Source organism: Littorina saxatilis, linkage group LG11 (assembly GCF_037325665.1).
Source record: "Littorina saxatilis isolate snail1 linkage group LG11, US_GU_Lsax_2.0, whole genome shotgun sequence".
Lineage (NCBI taxonomy): Eukaryota > Metazoa > Mollusca > Gastropoda > Littorinimorpha > Littorinidae > Littorina > Littorina saxatilis.
The window spans coordinates 39480155-39498934 of NC_090255.1; the positions used below are offsets into that span (position 1 = coordinate 39480155).

The 18780-nt window shown below is 47.8% G+C and overlaps 1 protein-coding gene across 1 annotated transcript; it reads left to right on the top strand.

Moving 5' to 3' along the window:
- The first annotated feature begins 321 nt into the window (after positions 1 to 321).
- On the top strand, positions 322 to 9938 carry LOC138980728 (S-antigen protein-like). Its single transcript, XM_070353632.1, has 7 exons — positions 322 to 361; positions 6352 to 7164; positions 7341 to 7487; positions 7597 to 8375; positions 8855 to 8951; positions 9124 to 9263; positions 9357 to 9938. Exons 1-7 carry the CDS (start codon positions 322 to 324, stop codon positions 9936 to 9938), a joined length of 2598 nt encoding a protein of 865 aa, XP_070209733.1.
- Positions 9939 to 18780: the final 8842 nt, after the last annotated feature.

The window sequence follows — 18780 nt, forward strand, 5'->3', positions numbered from 1 at the left end:
ATCATACGGCCACTCGAAAGTACACTTAAATACAGCGGTCTTTTAAGTGCACAGACAAAAAAACATTAATTAAACAAAAAAAGACTTAGCTCGCAAAAGGTGCAGCCGCTTGGGGAGAAGACACAAGCGAGGGAAAACAGAAACAGACAGACAGACAAACAGACAGACAGACAGACAGACAGACAGACAGACAGACAGACAAACAGACAGACAAACAGACAGACAGACAGACAGACAGACAGACAGACAGACAAACAGACAGACAGACAAACAGACAGAGCAAAAGCTATACATCGCCATTATTATTCAGGCTGTGTAAGGATGGCGGAGCTACGCACACCAGTGGAGGGAAGCTACGGGGGTCAGCGCTCAGCTGCATGTTACACACGAAGTCCTTCGTCTAATGACTGACATTACCCCCCACTGTGCTAGATTGTCGCGTCCTTTGTGACGGACACAATGTACGCACCGTCTTTTACTTGGACATGATGACCCAGATTGCGTGTATCACACGTTGGTAAGAACCCCCGTCACACAGCTCTACGTCCTTACGAAGACCATGCCGATCACTCCGATCTGAAAAAGTTATCAAATCGGGGCATATTGCCGTCAAAATCCAGCATATGGCAAATTAAAAAACCCCACTACATTACGACTGTATTACGCCACGACCCGGCTACGCATGTTTTGTGCAGTCCAAAATAGGCCTAGGGAGAGCGTGCAGCTTCCCGAACTAGCAGATCCCACGCTCATGGAGATCCTCCCACGTTTGGCCCACGATTGGCCACGCTCACGTAGAAGAAGCGGCGTCTATGTATGACTTGAGTATAAGAGAGAAGCAAAGCTCCGGATTCTGTACATGACATGGGGACTATATCATGTTTTATTATAACTCACGTTGGGAATCCCCAAAAAACTTTCTTTTTTTAATTGGATAAGGATGAGGATGAGGGTGGGGATGAGGATAAGAATACGATTTCATATAGTCCTGTAAGGTTACCATCATGGAAATTCGGGCTGCTTTCTACCTGGAGACTGTACGTGGGTCGGGGCTTGCTTTGTTTTCTCGTGTTGTCATAACAACTGTAGTACATTGTAGCAACGATTAAGTACGCATAGAAAATGTGTCAATGGCAAGTCCTTCCTGCATGCACACAAAGTGACACCCTGGCTTTTCTACTTCTGTTAGTTATATTCCGTGTACATGTAATGTCAGTGCACATTGATTAGTGTTGGAAAGCCCTCCAAAAGGCTCATAACAAAATTGTCAGGAAGACTGATTAAGGTAGGCCCGACACATGCCTCGTTACAGACGACATACGAACTTCCTTCTCGCAGTTCATCACAAATGACAGATTTACAGGGGTAGGAGCAGACTTAAAGACCCAGGGCCGGACCAAGTTCCTTTGAGGGGGGGTTCCAACTGAAGGCATGGGTCCAAAGTCCACATTTTTTCTTTCTCTGAGAGGTACATTGGATGGCCTGGGGGGGGGGGGGGGGGGCCGGTTCCGGAACCCCAGGACCCCCCCCCCCCCCCCAGATCCGGCCCTGAGAGCAGAGAGTTGGGTCTGAGATAATGATTTGTCCTGCATACGTGAGAGAAACCACCTGCTATTAGATAACTAAACCATATACCCATACGTGTTTATATCATGTAAATGAGGTCGTGTTATAGTCTGGAAGGGACCTAATTTTCCACTGCTCATGATGTCAAAGTCACCGAGACAAACGTCGTTTCTCCTAGAAGAATTTTCAGAACGTACACGTCACGCTATACTTTCTAGAGTTTGTTTGTTTGTTTGTTTGCTTAACGCCCAGCCGACCACGAAGGGCCATATCAGGGCGGTGCTGCTTTGACATATAACGTGCGCCACACACAAGACAGAAGTCGCAGCACAGGCTTCATGTCTCACCCAGTCACATTATTCTGACACCGGACCAACCAGTCCTAGCACTAACCCCATAATGCCAGACGTCAGGCGGAGCAGCCACTAGATTGCCAATTTTAAAGTCTTAGGTACGACCCGGCCGGGATTCGAACCCACGACCTCCCGATCACGGGGCGGACGCCTTACCACTAGGCCAACCGTGCCGGTGAGAGTGACGTCTTTTGTCTGTGACATCAAAGATTTCACGAGGCTTTCAAAGAGATCGAGGTTTCTTTCATAAGACGGTGGGTTATAGAAAAAACGAAAATCCCTGGCATGCATCCCCCGAAATCGGAAATAACTCTGTCAGTATTTACAAGCGGAAGGGAGTTGCGCCCCGCTAACAAAACCACGGACAAACGGGAAACACGTGGTCTTCCAGTTAAAAACAACTATCGCAGCAAATATATAATTGTCTGCGAACAAATAAAATGAATATTCCAATTATTTTCGCGATTACTTTTACAACAATTTCCAAAACTATTTTAAAATTATTTTAGAAGAGTTTTCGCGATTACTTTCTCGATTATTTTTACAATAATTTTCACATTATGCAATTTCTTCATGTGAGATAACAAAGTTAATTTGATCTCTTCTCTTCTTTTTTCTTTGCTCATGGGTTTAGACTCCCACGTTCACTCATGTTTTTAGCACGAGTGGATTTGTACGTGTATGACCGTTTTTACCCCGCCATTCAGGCAGCATCAGCCGATTTCGGGGGAGGCATGCTGGGTATTTTCGTGTTTCTATAACCCACCGAACTCTGACATGGATTACAGGATCTTTTCCGTGCGCACTCGGTCTTGTGCTTGCGTGTACACACGAAGGGGGTTAAGTTACTAGCAGGTCTGCACATAAGTTGACCTGGGAGATCGGAAAAATCTCCCCTCTTCAGCGACCGGGATTTGAACTCACGACCTCCCGATTAGGAGGCCGACGTCTTACCACCACACCACTTTCCCCCGTCAGTTTGATTTGATTAATTTCACATTGATTTCTAATTATTTTCACAATTAGATTTACAACTATTGTAACGATTTTTCCAAAATTATGTTCACAATTGTCTCACAATAATTGTTATTATCTGTTCTTTCAAATTCGCGTAATGATCAGATCAGTTCTGCGGATAGAGGGGATCAAAAAGAAAGGCGACACCGGTCACCATGTCCAGCGCGTGCAGACTTTGACTGACTGACCACACGGACTCTCTCCATTACCTACATCCTGCCCCACTACTCAATCTAGCCCCTCCCCCCCCCCCTTTCTGCTATTCCAAGAACCTCCCTCCCTCCCCGCCGTTCTGTGCGCCCCCTGCCAGCCATGCTGAGTAGCTCGTGACGCTCGCACTCCTGAAGTCCGCGCGTGAAATTAGGTCAGTCCCAGACGCCGCTTTTCTTGTGGAAAGTTAATTTGGCGTGGACATCACACCCCCCCCCCCCTCCCTTCCCATCGATCTCCAACGTCTTTCTCCCCACCTCTATGTCTTTCTCTGTTTGTCTGTATGTCTGAATCTCTGTTTATGTCTCTCTCTTTGTCTCTCTCTTTGTCTCCCTCTCTGTCTGTTTGTCTGTCCCTTTCTCTCTCTCTCTCTCTCTCTCTCTCTCTGACGTCAAGGCCAAGTTTCTGTCTGTTGGCTTCTGTCGATGATCGCTTTTTTGTGACTGATTTTTGTGTCTGTCTCGCTGGTTGGCTGGCTGTTGGCTAATGTCTCTGTCTGTCTGTCTCGTCTCTGTCTATTTGTCTAGCTATCTGTCTGTCTAGCTGAATGGCTCAGCCAATGTTTGCTGTTGTTGCAAGCGCGAAATTGTTATGCTGCGGGCGATCTTAATTCTATACTGGCCATTATCTCCCCAGTCTCTCCCCAGAAACTGGCCATTTGCATGGGTTTGCAAAAAAATTCTCAAAAATAAACAAAACAAGGTGCAGCCTTCAAACTCATAGGTTTTATTGTGAATATATTGCTAAAACATATGCCAAAGTTTGGTTTCATTGTTGTGAAAAAAAATGAAAATATGATGTCCAGAATTTATGGGTATATTTTACGCAATACGAAAAAGGGGGTATGTATTTTGACTAAGAAGCATTTTTTCTTATGAAGGCTCTGTTTGCAACAAAACTGTTTTTGTTTACTTGTATGAAGATTGTGCTAACACAAAAACATAACAAATACCAACTGATTTTTTATTTGGTGGTCATGTAAGCATTGTGAACATGTCCAAAAAATCTGATCACACACCATGTGGTCGACATGCAGACCTGAACGGCCAGTGTATGGTGGCAGAGTTGGAAAATAGGAAAAGTCTTGATGCCAATCCTTCATCAAAAACCGAAGAAAATCGTCATTGTTTTCATCACTTGCCCCCATACCTGCCCCCACACCAGCAAAATAGTCTCTTCTCCCTCACCACCGCGTGCTTCTTCGTCACGCACACTCTCACTCCCACTTGCACTTTCAGTTTCACCTTCACTCCCCACGTCAGTTTCGCCACTGTATTAGTATAGAAAGAGTTAAAATCGTCATCCCTTGGCGTCAAACAAGAACCGGTCCATTAATAAAATCAATCAGTCATCAAGTCAAGTTAGACTCTCTCTCCCTCTCTGTCTCTGTCTCTCTCTGTCTCTCTCTCTGTCTCTCTCTCTGTCTCTGTCTCTCTGCCTCTCTGTCTGTCTCTGTCTCTCTGTCTCTCTCTCTGTCTCTCTCTCTGTCTCTCTCTCTGTCTCTGTCTCTCTGTCTGTCTCTCTCTCTGTCTCTCTCTCTGTCTCTGTCTCTCTGTCTGTCTCTCTGTCTCTGTCTCTCTGTCTGTCTCTCTCTCTGTCTCTGTCTCTCTGTCTCTGTCTCTGTCTCTCTGTCTCTCTCTCTGTCTCTCTGTCTCTGTCTCTCTGTCTGTCTCTCTCTCTGTCTTCATGTACAATGCTGCGCCAGTGAACATAAAGACATAGACATAGACCACTATTATCTCAACGAGGAGAAACTCAGGTGTGGTGTATACAGCATTACAATAAACAACATAAAATGTTAAAAAACAAAGGAATACTGTACTCACCAATACAAGAACATAAATTAACATAAAATGTTATAACATAAAACAATATCGAGGCGAGTTACAACACGTGTTACACACACACACACACACACACACACACACACACACACACACATACCTAAAGTGTGGATGGTTACCTAAGAGGCGGCACTGGGTGTAGTGCCTTTCTAGTGCACTTGCACTACAACAGCACTGGGTGCAGTACTCGCTCCGGCATCGAAGAATTTTGCACTAAAAAATGCACAAAATTTGACCTATTTCGTCGCCTATAGAGGACGGAAAGAATGTCATTTTGAACATTGTTATGACATTCTTTCCGTCAAAAAAGTCAATTTAACGGTGTTAAATGAAGCGACCATCCACACAATTAGGTTGTCATCCAGAGTTTAGGTTGCCATCCACGTGTGGATGGTTGCCTTATGGTGATTTAGGCAACCAAACCTGTGGAAACGGGGGTACACACACACACACACACACACACACACACACACACACACACACACACACACACACACACACACACACACACACACACACACACACACACACACACACACACTCACACCTTCATCGTTATATCTTTTTCTTTCTTTTCTTTGTTCATCACAGCCTACCTAAAAGAATGTTTAAAAAAAAAATTCAAACGTCGCTCCAGTGGGGCAATAGAATTTTGTTTAGTCAAGTAAAAAGTACAGAAAAGCTCCTTTTAACGCGACAATGTAACAGTATATAATTGTTAGATCAAGTAACAAGTGTAAAAAAAGAAATTAACGCGGCAATGCAACAGTATAGAATTGTTAGATAAAGTAACAAGTGTAAAAAAAATTAAAGCGACAATGCAACAGCGTAGAATGATTTAAGATTAAGCAACCAGTGTATGAACAAAATGAACGCGACAATGCAACAGAGGCAGTCATTGACGAGCAGAGGGCACAAGTTGAAAGCGAGCCGGCACTGAGCAACTTAAAGGCATATGTACGCGCTCCCGTGTTTACAAAGTGTAGTTTGCCCATAATCGATGTCAAACGCACCATAAGACCATATAATGACGATATGTCACCATGCGCGGACCACAATACATGCATTACAGCTTGTTCCAGCCTCTGAAAAAGTGAGGATGTCAACAAAGCCGCGGTGTTAGCTCCCTTGCATCAACGTTACATGTGTTGCCAAATCTATAAATAGGACGATCCCGATCAAAATGAAAATTAACATATCTCAGGGGTCCTAGACCACAATATTTTGCAGGGAACTTAATTTAGCATGTCTCCAGCTGTTGGTAAAGCAATTAGCGTGTATAGTCATCGAGTACATATGCCTTTAATGAGACAGCTTTTGCTGTGGTTATGACAGCACTTAGATGTGTTATTTGCGGCTAGGGCCTGTTCGTCAGGGACGATCTGCACCTTCTTCTTCTTCAGCGTTCGATGGTTGTGTCACTCATCGTCTTGGGCCTGCTGGCAAGTTCGGCGCAGGTCTCCACAGTTCCCCACAGTTCAGCATCTGGAGTTGTGCTCTCTGGCCAGGTCTGGTCGCGCATGGGGGCAAGAAGAGGGCAAGCTATGGGGGCAAGGAGAGGGTAAGCTATGGGGGCAAGGAGAGGGTAAGCTATGGGGACACGGAGAGGGCAAGCTATGGGGGAAAGGAGAGGGCAAGCTATGGGGGCAAAGAGAGGGCAAGCTATGGGGGAAAGAAGAGGGTAAGCTATGGGGGCAAGGAGAGGGTAAGCTATTGGGGCAAGGAGAGGGTCAGCTATAGGGGCAAAGAGAGGGTAGGCTATGTGGGCAAAGAGAGGGCAAGCTATGGGGGCAAGAAGAGGGTAAGCTATGGGGGCAAGGAGAGGGTAAGCTATTGGGGCAAGGAGAGGGCAAGCTATGGGGGCAAGAAGAGGGTAAGCTATGGGGGCAAGAAGAGGGTAAGCTATGGGGGCAAGAAGAGGGTATGCTATGGGGGCAAGAAGAGGGTAAGCTATGGGGGCAAGAAGAGGGTAAGCTATGGGGGCAAGAAGAGGGTAAGCTATGGGGGCAAGAAGAGGGTAAGCTATGGGGGCAAGAAGAGGGTATGCTATGGGGGCAAGAAGAGGGTAAGCTATGGGGGCAAGAAGAGGGTAAGCTATGGGGGCAAGAAGAGGGTATGCTATGGGGGCAAGAAGAGGGTAAGCTATGGGGGCAAGAAGAGGGCAAGCTATGGGGGCAAGAAGAGGGTATGCTATGGGGGCAAGGAGAGGGTATGCTATGGGGGCAAGAAGAGGGTAAGCTATGGGGGCAAGAAGAGGGTATGCTATGGGGGCAAGGAGAGGGTATGCTATGGGGGCAAGAAGAGGGTAAGCTATGGGGGCAAGAAGAGGGTATGCTATGGGGGCAAGAAGAGGGTATGCTATGGGGGCAAGAAGAGGGTAAGCTATGGGGGCAAGAAGAGGGTAAGCTATGGGGGCAAGAAGAGGGTATGCTATGGAGGCAAAGAGAGGGTAAGCTATTGGGGCAAGGAGAGGACAAGCTATGGGGGCAAGGAGAGGGTAAGCTATGTGGGCAAAGAGAGGGTAAGCTATGGGGGCAAGAAGAGGGTAAGCTATGGGGGCAAGGAGAGGGTAAGCTATTGGGGCAAGGAGAGGACAAGCTATGGAGGCAAGGAGAGGGTAAGCTATTGGGGCAAGGAGAGGGCAAGCTATGGGGGCAAGAAGAGGGTAAGCTATGGGGGCAAGGAGAGGGTAAGCTATTGGGGCAAGGAGAGGGCAAGCTATGGGGGCAAGAAGAGGGTAAGCTATGGGGGCAAGAAGAGGGTACGCTATGGGGGCAAGGAGAGGGTAAGCTATTGGGGCAAGGAGAGGGCAAGCTATGGGGGCAAGAAGAGGGCAAGCTATGGGGGCAAGAAGAGGGTAAGCTATGGGGGCAAGAAGAGGGTACGCTATGGGGGCAAGGAGAGGGTAAGCTATTGGGGCAAGGAGAGGGCAAGCTATGGGGGCAAGGAGAGGGTAAGCTATGTGGGCAAAGAGAGGGCAAGCTATGGAAGCAAGAAAAGGGTAAGCAATGGGGGCAAGAAGAGGGTAAGCTATGGGGGCAAGGAGAGGGTAAGCTATTGGGGCAAGGAGAGGGCAAGCTTTGGGGGCAAGGAGAGGGTAAGCTATGTGGGCAAGAAGAGGGTAAGTTATGGGGGCAAGAAGAGGGTATGCTATGGGGGCGAGGAGAGGGCAAGCTATGGGGGCAAGGAGAGGGCAAGCTATGGGGGCAAGGAGAGGGTAAGCTATGGGGACAAGAAGAGGGTAAGCTATGGGGGCAAGGAGAGGGTAAGCTATGGGGGCAAGGAGAGGGCAAGCTATGGGGGCAAGAAGAGGGCAAGCTATGGGGGCAAGGAGAGGGTAAGCTATGGGGACAAGAAGAGGGTAAGCTATGGGGGCAAGGAGAGGGTAAGCTATGGGGGCAAGGAATAGGTAAGCTGTGGGGGGAAGGAGAGGGTAAGCTATGGGGGCAAGGAGAGGGCAAGCTATGGGGGCAAGGAGAGGGTAAGTTATGGGGACAAGAAGAGGGTAAGCTATGGGGGCAAGGAGAGAGTAAGCTATGGGGGCAAGAAAAGGGTAAGCTATGGGGGCAAGAAGAGGGTAAGCTATGGGGGCAAGGAGAAAGCAAGCTATGGAGGCAAGAAGAGGGTAAGCTATGGGGGCAAGGAGAGAGTAAGCTATAGGGGCAAAGAGAGGGCAAGCTATGGGGGCAAGAAGAGGGTAATCTATGGGGGCAAGAAAAGGGTAAGCTATGGGGGCAAGAAGAGGGTAAGCTATGGGGGCAAGAAAAGGGTAAGCTATGGGGGTAAGAAGAGGGTAAGCTATGGGGGCGAGGAGAGGGTAAGCTTTGGGGGCAAGGAGAGGGTAAGCTATGGGGGCAAGGAGAGGGTAAGCTATGGGGTCAAGAAGAGGGCAAGCTATGGGGGCAAGAAGAGGGTAAGCTACGGGGGCAAGAAGAGGGTATGCTATGGGGGCAAGGAGAGGGTAAGCTATGGGGGCAAGGAGAGGGTAAGCTATTGGGGCAAGGAGAGGGTAAGCTATGTGGGCAAAGAGAGGGCAAGCTATGGGGGCAAGAAAAGGGTAAGCTATGGGGGCAAGAAGAGGGTAAGCTATGGGGGCAAGGAGAGGGTATGCTATTGGGGCAAGGAGAGGGCAGGCTATGGGGGCAAGGAGAGGGTAAGCTATGTGGGCAAGAATAGGGTAAGCTATGGGGGCAAGAAGAGGGTATGCTATGGGGGCGAGGAGACGGCAAGCTATGGGGGCAAGGAGAGGGCAAGCTATGGGGGCAAGGAGAGGGTAAGCTATGGGGACAAGAAGAGGGTAAGCTATGGGGGAAAGGAGAGGGTAAGCTATGGGGGCAAGGAGAGGGCAAGCTATGGGGGCAAGTAGAGGGCAAGCTATGGGGGCAAGAAGAGGGTAAGCTATGGGGGCAAGGAGTGGGTAAGCTGTGGGGGCAAGGAGAGGGTAAGCTATGGGGGCAAGGAGAGGGCAAGCTATGGGGGCAAGGAGAGGGTAAGTTATGGGGACAAGAAGAGGGTAAGCTATGGGGGCAAGGAGAGGGTAAGCTATGGGGGCAAGGAGAGGGCAAGTTATGGGGGCAAGAAGAGGGTAAGCTATGGGTGCAAAGAGAGGGCAAGCTATGGAGGCAAGAAGAGGGTAAGCTATGGGGGCAAGGAGAGGGTAAGCTATGGGGGCAAGGAGAGGGTAAGCTATGGGAGCAAGGAGAGGGCAAGCTATGGGGGCAAGAAGAGGGTAAACTATGGGGGCGAGGAGAGGGTAAGCTTTGGGGGCAAGAAGAGGGTAAGCTATGGGGGCAAGGAGAGGGTAAGCTATGGGGTGAAGGAGAGGGCAAGCTATGGGGGCAAGAAGAGGGTAAGCTATGGGGGCAAGGAGAGGGTAAGCTATGGGGGCAAGGAGAGGCAAGCTATGGGGGCAAGGAGAAGGCAAGCTATGGGGGCAATTAGAGGGTAAGCTTTGGGGGCGAGGAGAGGGTAAGCTATGGGGGCGAGGAGAGGGTAAGCTATGGGGGCAAGAAGAGGGTAAGCTATTGGGGCAAGGAGAGGGCAAGCTATGGGGGCAAGAAGAGGGCAAGCTATGGGGGCAAAGAGAGGGTAAGCTATTGGGGCAAGAAGAGGGTAAGCTATGGGGGCGAGGAGAGGTCAAGCTATGGGGGCAAGAAGAGGGTAAGCTATGGGGGCAAGGAGATGTCAAGCTATGGGGGCAAAGAGAGGGTAAGCTATGGGGGCAAGAAGAGGGCAAGCTATGGGGGCAAAGAGAGGGTAAGCTATGTGGGCAAGAAGAGGGTAAGCTATGGGGGCGAGGAGAGGTCAAGCTATGGGGGCAAGAAGAGGGTAAGCTATGGGGGCGAGGAAAGGTCAAGCTATGGGGGCAAGAAGAGGGCAAGCTATGGGGGCAAGGAGAAGGCAAGCTATGGGGGCGAGGAGAGGGTAAGCTATGGGAGCGAGGAGAGGGCAAGCTTGTAGAACGTGCTGTGGAGTCTCTTCATCCTCGCCACAGTCACACAGAGCTTTAGGTGCAACGCGTATTCGTGTGAGGTGTGGCTTCAGACAGTGTCCCTTCAGAGGCGGAAGATGGCTGTTTGTTGTGCGCGAGTTAGATGGAGGATGGGGTCTAGGGTTGGCTGGTAGCTGCCGGTCTTCTCTTTGAAGGTCGACGCCCAACGGTTTGTGATGAGGGTCCTTGCCTCTCTGTAGGAAATGATTGGTTTGGACTGCACTAACAGATATCGTGAAGTATTCAGGGAAAAGCTGCTGTGAGATGTACTCCAAGTCAACCAAAATAAAATGTTCATGCAAGTACTTTTGAAGGTTGACGTTTGGAGCCAGAATTGAGTTGGTGAAACGCCCAAACATGTGTAAAATGGCCAAACAGTTTGCCGTCATTTGGGTAGAGCTGCAGAATTCTGTCACTTTGGGGGAAAATTGACGCCAATAATTGCATAAAAGGGATAATACCTAAGAAAGCTGGTCCTCAGATCGCTTCCAGAGTTATGCCATAAGATTCTGCGTTACAAATAATACTACCGCCCATATATGAAGTCTGCCTACACTTTGCAATAAGGAAGCGTTACAAAAGCTTAATTAAATGTAATAAAAATGGGTAAAGAAAGAACACTCTTTGTGAGGTTTGGGTTGGGCTATTGTCACTGAGTTACTTCCCTTGTTTGTGTATGCGATGATGTTAGTAGGCCGTAGCGTATTAGATAGCGACGGCCGTCTTGCTGCAAGGTGGCGATTCAAGCATGCTTTTTGTTTCCAATACCGAAGAGAAGCAGCGCCCCGAAGCTCATTCACTCACTCTGACTTAATTAGTTACTATACTTGTGGTGCGTTTTCAAGCAAACCGCGCCATGTGCATCTAGATGCCGGTGTAACACGAGAAAATTACTCCCACGAGATTTTTACTCCGGAGTAAACATTTCGTTCGAAAAATTTACTCCCTTTACGAAAAAAAGCACTCCCCCATTGCACGAGAAAATTACTCCCCAAGAAGGTGAGTTCCGAGTAAACATTTCGTACACAAATGTTACTCCCCTCACGAATAAATAACGAATAAATTACTTCACCCCAACACGAGCAATTTAACCTCCCATGCCAGGTGTACGAAATTTTTACTCCCTTGTCCCCTGTTAGTCTTGGTGGTGGAAGGGGTGGAAGAAGGGTAGCGCGACATTCGTGTGCGCGAGATCACTTATTGGCATTATCCCTTCGCCCGCATCCCATTTTTGCGTACGATATTTTTACTGGAAGTAAAATAAAATGGGGAGTAAAAATTTCGTGGAGGGAGTAATTTTTTCGTGCCTTGGGGAGTTCTTTTCTCGTACGAAAAGTGTACTCGGAGTAAGAATTTCGTACGAAATAGTTACTCCAGAGTAAATTTTTCGTGGAGTAAAAATTTCGTGTTACACCGGAAAGCACGGTGGAAACCCAGCATTCTTCAGATTCGGCAAATTTGCCAGAAACTTTCCCCAAACGGTCAGATCAATGGTATCCCTCTTTACTTCCGAAAACGTGCCAAAAACTTATTGCAATTTCTGCACATTTGCCTTAGAAAAGAATTCCTAGCAATATGTTCGGGTTTTTCAGAGACTCTAAGTCCGTTTGGGTTCGATTCATGCTTAAGGGCAGAATATACCTGCGCACTTTCAGCGGCACAGACGACGCACTGCATATTATTGATGCTACGATAGGGACGTCAGGCCGCTGTGGTGGGCTACACTCTGAAGATGACACTGCACTGCTGCCGAGTCACGTCGACGGTGTTCAGTAGTGGTCCTGTTCCGTGCCAACAGACGCAGCCCACTACCTACTATGCCCTAGGCTACTGACGACATTGACTGTTAAGTCGCGGAACCAGACTGAGTGAGCATCCCCTTCAGAAAACAGACTGAGTAAGCATCCCCTTCAGAGAACAGACTGAGTAAGCATCCCCTTCAGAGAACAGACTGAGTGAGCATCCCCTTCAGAGAACAGACTGAGTAAGCATCCCCTTCAGAGAACAGACTGAGTGAGCATCCCCTTCCGACAACAGACTGAGTAAGCATCCCCTTCAGAGAACAGACTGGGTGAGCATCCCCTTCCGAGAACAGACTGAGTGAGCATTCCCTTCCGAGAACAGACTGAATGAGCATCCCCTTCCGAGAACAGACTGAGTGAGCATCCCCAGACTGAGTGAGCATCCCCTTCAGAGAACAGACTGAGTGAGCATCCCCTTCAGAGAACAGACTGAGTGAGCATCCCCTTCCGAGAACAGACTGAGTGAGCATTCCCTTCAGAGAACAGACTGGGTGAGCATCCCCTTCCGAGAACAGACTGAGTGAGCATCCCCTTCAGAGAACAGACTGAGTGACCATCCCCTTCAGAGAACAGACTGAGTGAGCATCCCCAGACTGAGCGAGCATCCCCTTCAGATAACAGACTGAGTGAGCATCCCCTTCAGAGAACAGACTGAGCGAGCATCCCCTTCAGAGAACAGACTGAGTGAGCATCCCCTTCAGAGAACAGACTGAGTGAGCATCCCCAGACTGAGTGAGCATCCCCTTCCGAGAACAGACTGAGTGAGCATTCCCTTCCGAAAACAGACTGAGTGAGCATCTCCTTCAGAGAACAGACTGAGTGAGCATCCCCTTCAGAGAACAGACTGAGCGAGCATCCCCTTCAGAGAACAGACTGAGTGAGCATCCCCTTCAGAGAACAGACTGAGTAAGCATCCGATCTCCTTCCGAGAACAGACTGAGTGAGCATCCCCTTCAGAGAACAGACTGAGTGAGCATCCCCTTCAGAGAACAGACTGAGTGAGCATCCCCTTCAGAGAACAGACTGAGTGAGCATCCCCTTCAGAGAACAGACTGAGTGAGCATCCCCTTCAGAGAACAGACTGAATGAGCATCCCCTTCAGAGAACAGACTGAATGAGCATCCCCTTCAGAGAACAGCCTGAATGAGCATCCCCTTCAGAGAACAGGCTGAGTGAGCATCCCCTTCAGAGAACAGACTGAGTGAGTATCCCCTTCAGAGAACAGACTGAATGAGCATCCCCTTCAGAGAACAGACTGAGTGAGCATCTCCCTCAGAGAACAGACTGAGTGAGTATCCCCTTCAGAGAACAGACTGAATGAGCATCTCCCTCAGAGAACAGACTGAGTGAGCATCCCCTTCAGAGAACAGACTGAGTGACCATCCCCTTCAGAGAACAGACTGAGTGAGCATCTCCTTCAGAGAACAGACTGAGTGAGCATCCCCTTCAGAGAACAGACTGAGTGAGTATCCCCTTCAGATAACAGACTGAGTGACCATCTCCTTCAGAGAACAGACTGAGTGAGCATCTCCTTCCGAGAACAGACTGAGTGAGCATCTCCTTCCGAGAACAGACTGAGTGAGCATCTCCTTCAGAGAACAGACTGAGTAAGCATCCCCATCAGAGAACAGACTGAATGACCATCCCCTTCAGAGAACAGACTGAGTGAGCATCTCCTTCAGAGAACAGACTGAGTGAGCATCTCCTTCAGAGAACAGACTGAGTGAGCATCTCCTTCAGAGAACAGACTGAGTGAGCATCTCCTTCAGAGAACAGACTGAGTGAGCATCTCCTTCCGAGAACAGACTGAGTGAGCATCTCCTTCGGAGAACAGACTGAGTGAGCATCTCCTTCAGAGAACAGACTGAGTGACCATCCCCTTCAGAGAACAGACTTAGTGAGCATCTCCTTCAGAGAACAGACTGAGTGACCATCCCCTTCAGAGAACAGACTTAGTGAGCATCTCCTTCAGAGAACAGACTGAGTGAGCATCTCCTTCAGAGAACAGACCGAGTGACCATCCCCTTCAGAGAACAGACGAGTGAGCATCTCCTTCAGAGAACAGACTGAGTGAGCATCCCCTTCAGAGAACAGACTGAGTGAGCATCTCCTTCAGAGAACAGACTGAGTAAGCATCCCCATCAGATAACAGACTGAGTGAGCATCCCCTTCAGATAACAGACTGAGTGACCATCTCCTTCAGAGAACAGAGTGAGTGAGCATCTCCTTCAGAGAACAGACTGAGTGAGCATCTCCTTCAGAGAACAGACTGAGTGAGCATCTCCTTCAGAGAACAGACTGAGTGAGCATCCCCTTCAGAGAACAGACTGAGTGAGCATCTCCTTCGGAGAACAGACTGCCACAACGTCCCTCCGTCGACCCCACAGAACAGCACACGGTGAAGACTGGCAGCAGAACTACTCTTAAAGGAAAGAAGGAACAAGAACACCGAGACCAGGGTCACCATGAGATCTCTGGGCAAGAAGGGCCACAAGAGCCAGGACAATTTTCAATTTTGGATGATTGATGAGATGAAGATGATTATAATGATGATGCTACGGATTTCCAATTTGGTTTGAGACTACGTGACAGGGCAGCACTCTACGCTTACTGTCATAATATATCCTGGCGTCAACCAGGCCCGAGAACTGCTGCACCTGAGGTGTTGGTCAGGTAAACAGAACCTGAGCACCGTCTAAGTCGCATTCATGAAGTGAATGACACTTGGCTGTGTTTTACCAGCCTTCCCATAGGAACCTTAGTATTTTCACTCTGGGTAGGAGCCGGCCGGATCTCGAAAACCCACACGATTCTTATGGGATTCGAACCCACGACCTCCAAAGCCGGAACCCCATGCGCTAACCACTGCGCCACAGGGGCCGGTTAATCAGGATAGTAATTTGGAAACAGCCGAAGGCCAGATGAAGAAACGACATTAGACTCGAGCTTAGTGGTCTGAGATGCCATGACCACTCTCACACGTTGGAGATTAAAATAATCTGAGAGCTTTAAGGCTGTCTCGCAGTCAGTCACAGACGGCAGTTTTGGGCCCGAATCATAAGCAAGTAAGTATTCACAAATGGAGCCAAAGATAGGGAGCCAGTACCATAGTCAAACATCACTGTAACGTGGACACTAAGGAGAATTTGCTGCTCAACTTATTCTCACATCAAATTTTCCGATACATTTGTTATTATAGTAATCGGTAATGCACGGTCATTCTGTGTTTAGGACAGTACAAGGTGTCTTGTGGAAACAACAACAACAACAAAAACAAAAACAAAACAGAAGAAAACGTCATCGGCAGCAATTATCTTTTTCTTTCCTCTGTGTGCCTCATGCCTCACACACATACACACACACACACACACACACACACACACACACACACACACACACACACACACACACACACACACACACACACACACACACGTGCTTTCTAGAACCAAGAATTCAGATTAAGAAGATGTCATTTTGTGCAAATACGGCAATGAAAAACAGTCCTGTGCCGTCTTGGAACAGTCCAGTTTCCACGTGCAAAACTGATATTGAGCAAGAAAGTTGCCAGCCCAAGGGACCCACAAAAGGAGAAAACTGCCTGTCCAATGGACCCACAAAGAGAGATAACTGCCTGTCCAAGGGACACACAAAGAGAGATAACTGCCTGTCCAATGGACCCACAAAGAGAGATAACTGCCTGTCCAATGGACCCACAAAGAGAGATAACTGCCTTTCCAAGGGACACGCAAAGAGAGATAACTGCCTGTCCAATGGACCCACAAAGAGAGATAACTGCCTGTCCAAAGGACACACAAAGAGAGATAACTGCCTGTCCAAGGGACACACAAAGGGAGATAACTCCCTGTCCAATGGACCCACAAAGAGAGAAAACTGCCTGTCCAATGGACACACAAAGAGAGATAACTGCCTGTCCAAGGGACACACAAAGAGAGATAACTGCCTGTCCAATGGACACACAAAGAGAGAAAACTGCCTGTCCAATGGACCCACAAAGAGAGATAACTGCCTGTCCAAGGGACACACAAAGAGAGATAACTGCCTGTCCAAGGGACACACAAAGAGAGATAACTGCCTGTCCAATGGACCCACAAAGAGAGATAACTGCCTGTCCAAGGGACACACAAAGAGAGATAACTGCCTGTCCAAGGGACACACAAAGAGAGATAACTGCCTGTCCAAGGGACACACAAAGAGAGATAACTGCCTGTCCAATGGACCCACAAAGAGAGATAACTGCCTGTCCAATGGACACACAAAGGGAGATAACAGCCTGTTAAATGGATACACAAAGGGAGATAACTGCCTGTCCAATTAATACACAAAGGGAGATAACTCTTTGTCCAATGGATACACAAAGGGAGATAACTGCCTGTCCATTGGATATACAAAGGGAGATAACTCCATGTCCAATGAATGCACAAAGGGAGATAACTCCTTGTCCAATGGATACACAAAGGGAGATAATTGCCTGTCCAATGAATACACAAAGGGAGATAACTGCCTGTCCAATGAATACACAAAGGGAGAAAACTGCCTGTCTAATGGATATACAAAGGGAGATAACTCCCTGTCCAATGGATACACCAAGGGACGGAAAACTGGCTGTCCAATGAATACACAAAGGGAGATAACTGCCTGTCCAATGGATGTACAAAGGGAGATAACTCCCTGTCCAATGGATACACAAAGCCGGGGAGCAAACTGCCTGTCCAATGGATACACAAAGGGAGATAACAGCCTGTTCAATGGATGTATGCATATTCGGTGCGGATGCATGATTTGACGCAAAGTGGATATTAGCGGCTCGCAAACGAAGATTCGTCCAAATGATGGTTAATAACAACCTGCAGCGGACGGAAGCTGAAAATTAAAGGTACATACAGTTCAAACAATCATTCAACTGTATTTATTTGACCTTACACAGACTGTAGGAAGAGGCAAACCGTCTTGAACAATATTTTTCCCCAGGAAGCGACTCCAAGAACACAGAAGACTCGAAGGTGAGTGACGTAACTTGTAGTCTTTCTGTGATAGTAGTAGTCCAGTGGACGATACCTTCCGCCTGTGGTCAGACACGTAAGCTAGCGTGACCTTGTTACGGGACAGCGCGCAACGCCCTAACCACAGGCGCCTGCCGTCAGCATCGGTTTTGTGTGAAGAGACGTAGTGTACTGTCATATTCACGGACACTAAAAGCGCTCGAACCGAGCTACTAGGTACCTAACAAGCGGCGCAAAACAATCATAAACAAGTCGCGTAAGGCGAAATTACTACATTTAGTCAAGCTGTGGAACTCACAGAATGAAACTGAACGCACTGCATTTTTTTTACCATGACCGTAGTCCGCCGCTTGTGCAAATCGGAATGAAACTGACGAGCCTGTTTAGAGCGGTAGTGGTTTCGCTGTGCTGCATATCACGCTTTTCTGTGCCTCTCTTCGTTTTAACTTTCTGAGCGTGTTTTTAATCCAAACATATCATATCTATATGGTTTTGGAATCAGGAACCGACGAGGAATAAGATGAAAGTGTTTTTCAATCGAGTTCGAAAATTTAATTTTGATCATAATTGTTATATTTTTAATTTTCAGAGCTTGTTTTTAATCCAAATATAACATATGTATATATGTTTTTGGAATCAGAAAATGACGAAGAATAAGATGAAATTGTGTTTGGATCGTTTAATAAAAAAATAATTTTAATTACAAGTTTCCGATTTTTAATGACCAAACTCACCCATTAGTTTTTAAGCCACCAAGCTGAAATGCAATACCAAACCCCGGCCTTCGTCGAAGATTGCTTTGCCAAAATTTCAATCAATTTAATTGAAAATGAGGGTGTGACAGTGCCGCCTCAACTTTTACAAAAAGCCGGATATGACGTCATCAAAAGTATTTATCGAAAAAAAGAAAAAACGTCCGGGGATATCATTCCCAGGAACTCTCATGTCAAATTTCATAAAGATCAGTCCAGTAGTTTGGTCTGAATCGCTCTACACACACACACACACGCACAGACACAGACACACACACACACACACATACACACACACACACACACACACACACACACACACACACACACACACACATACACCACGACCCTCGTCTCGATTCCCCCTCTATGTTAAAACATTTAGTCAAAACTTGACTAAATGTAAAAACAAAAACTTCTTTTCACGTTGGACTGTACCTAGATCTACTCTCCCCATGAATTTGCCACTTGGTTGCGTTTTTCTGACAGAAAGGCATTTTTACATTTAGTCAAGTTTTGACTAAATGTTTTAACGTAGAGGGGGAATCGAGACGAGGGTCGTGGTGTATGTGTGTGTGTGTGTGTATGTGTGTGTGTGTGTGTGTGTGTGTGTGTGTGTCTGTGTGTGTGTGTCTGTCTGTCTGTCTGTCTGTCTGTCTGTCTGTCTGTCTGTGCGTGTGTGTGTGTAGAGCGATTCAGACTAAACTACTGGACCGATCTT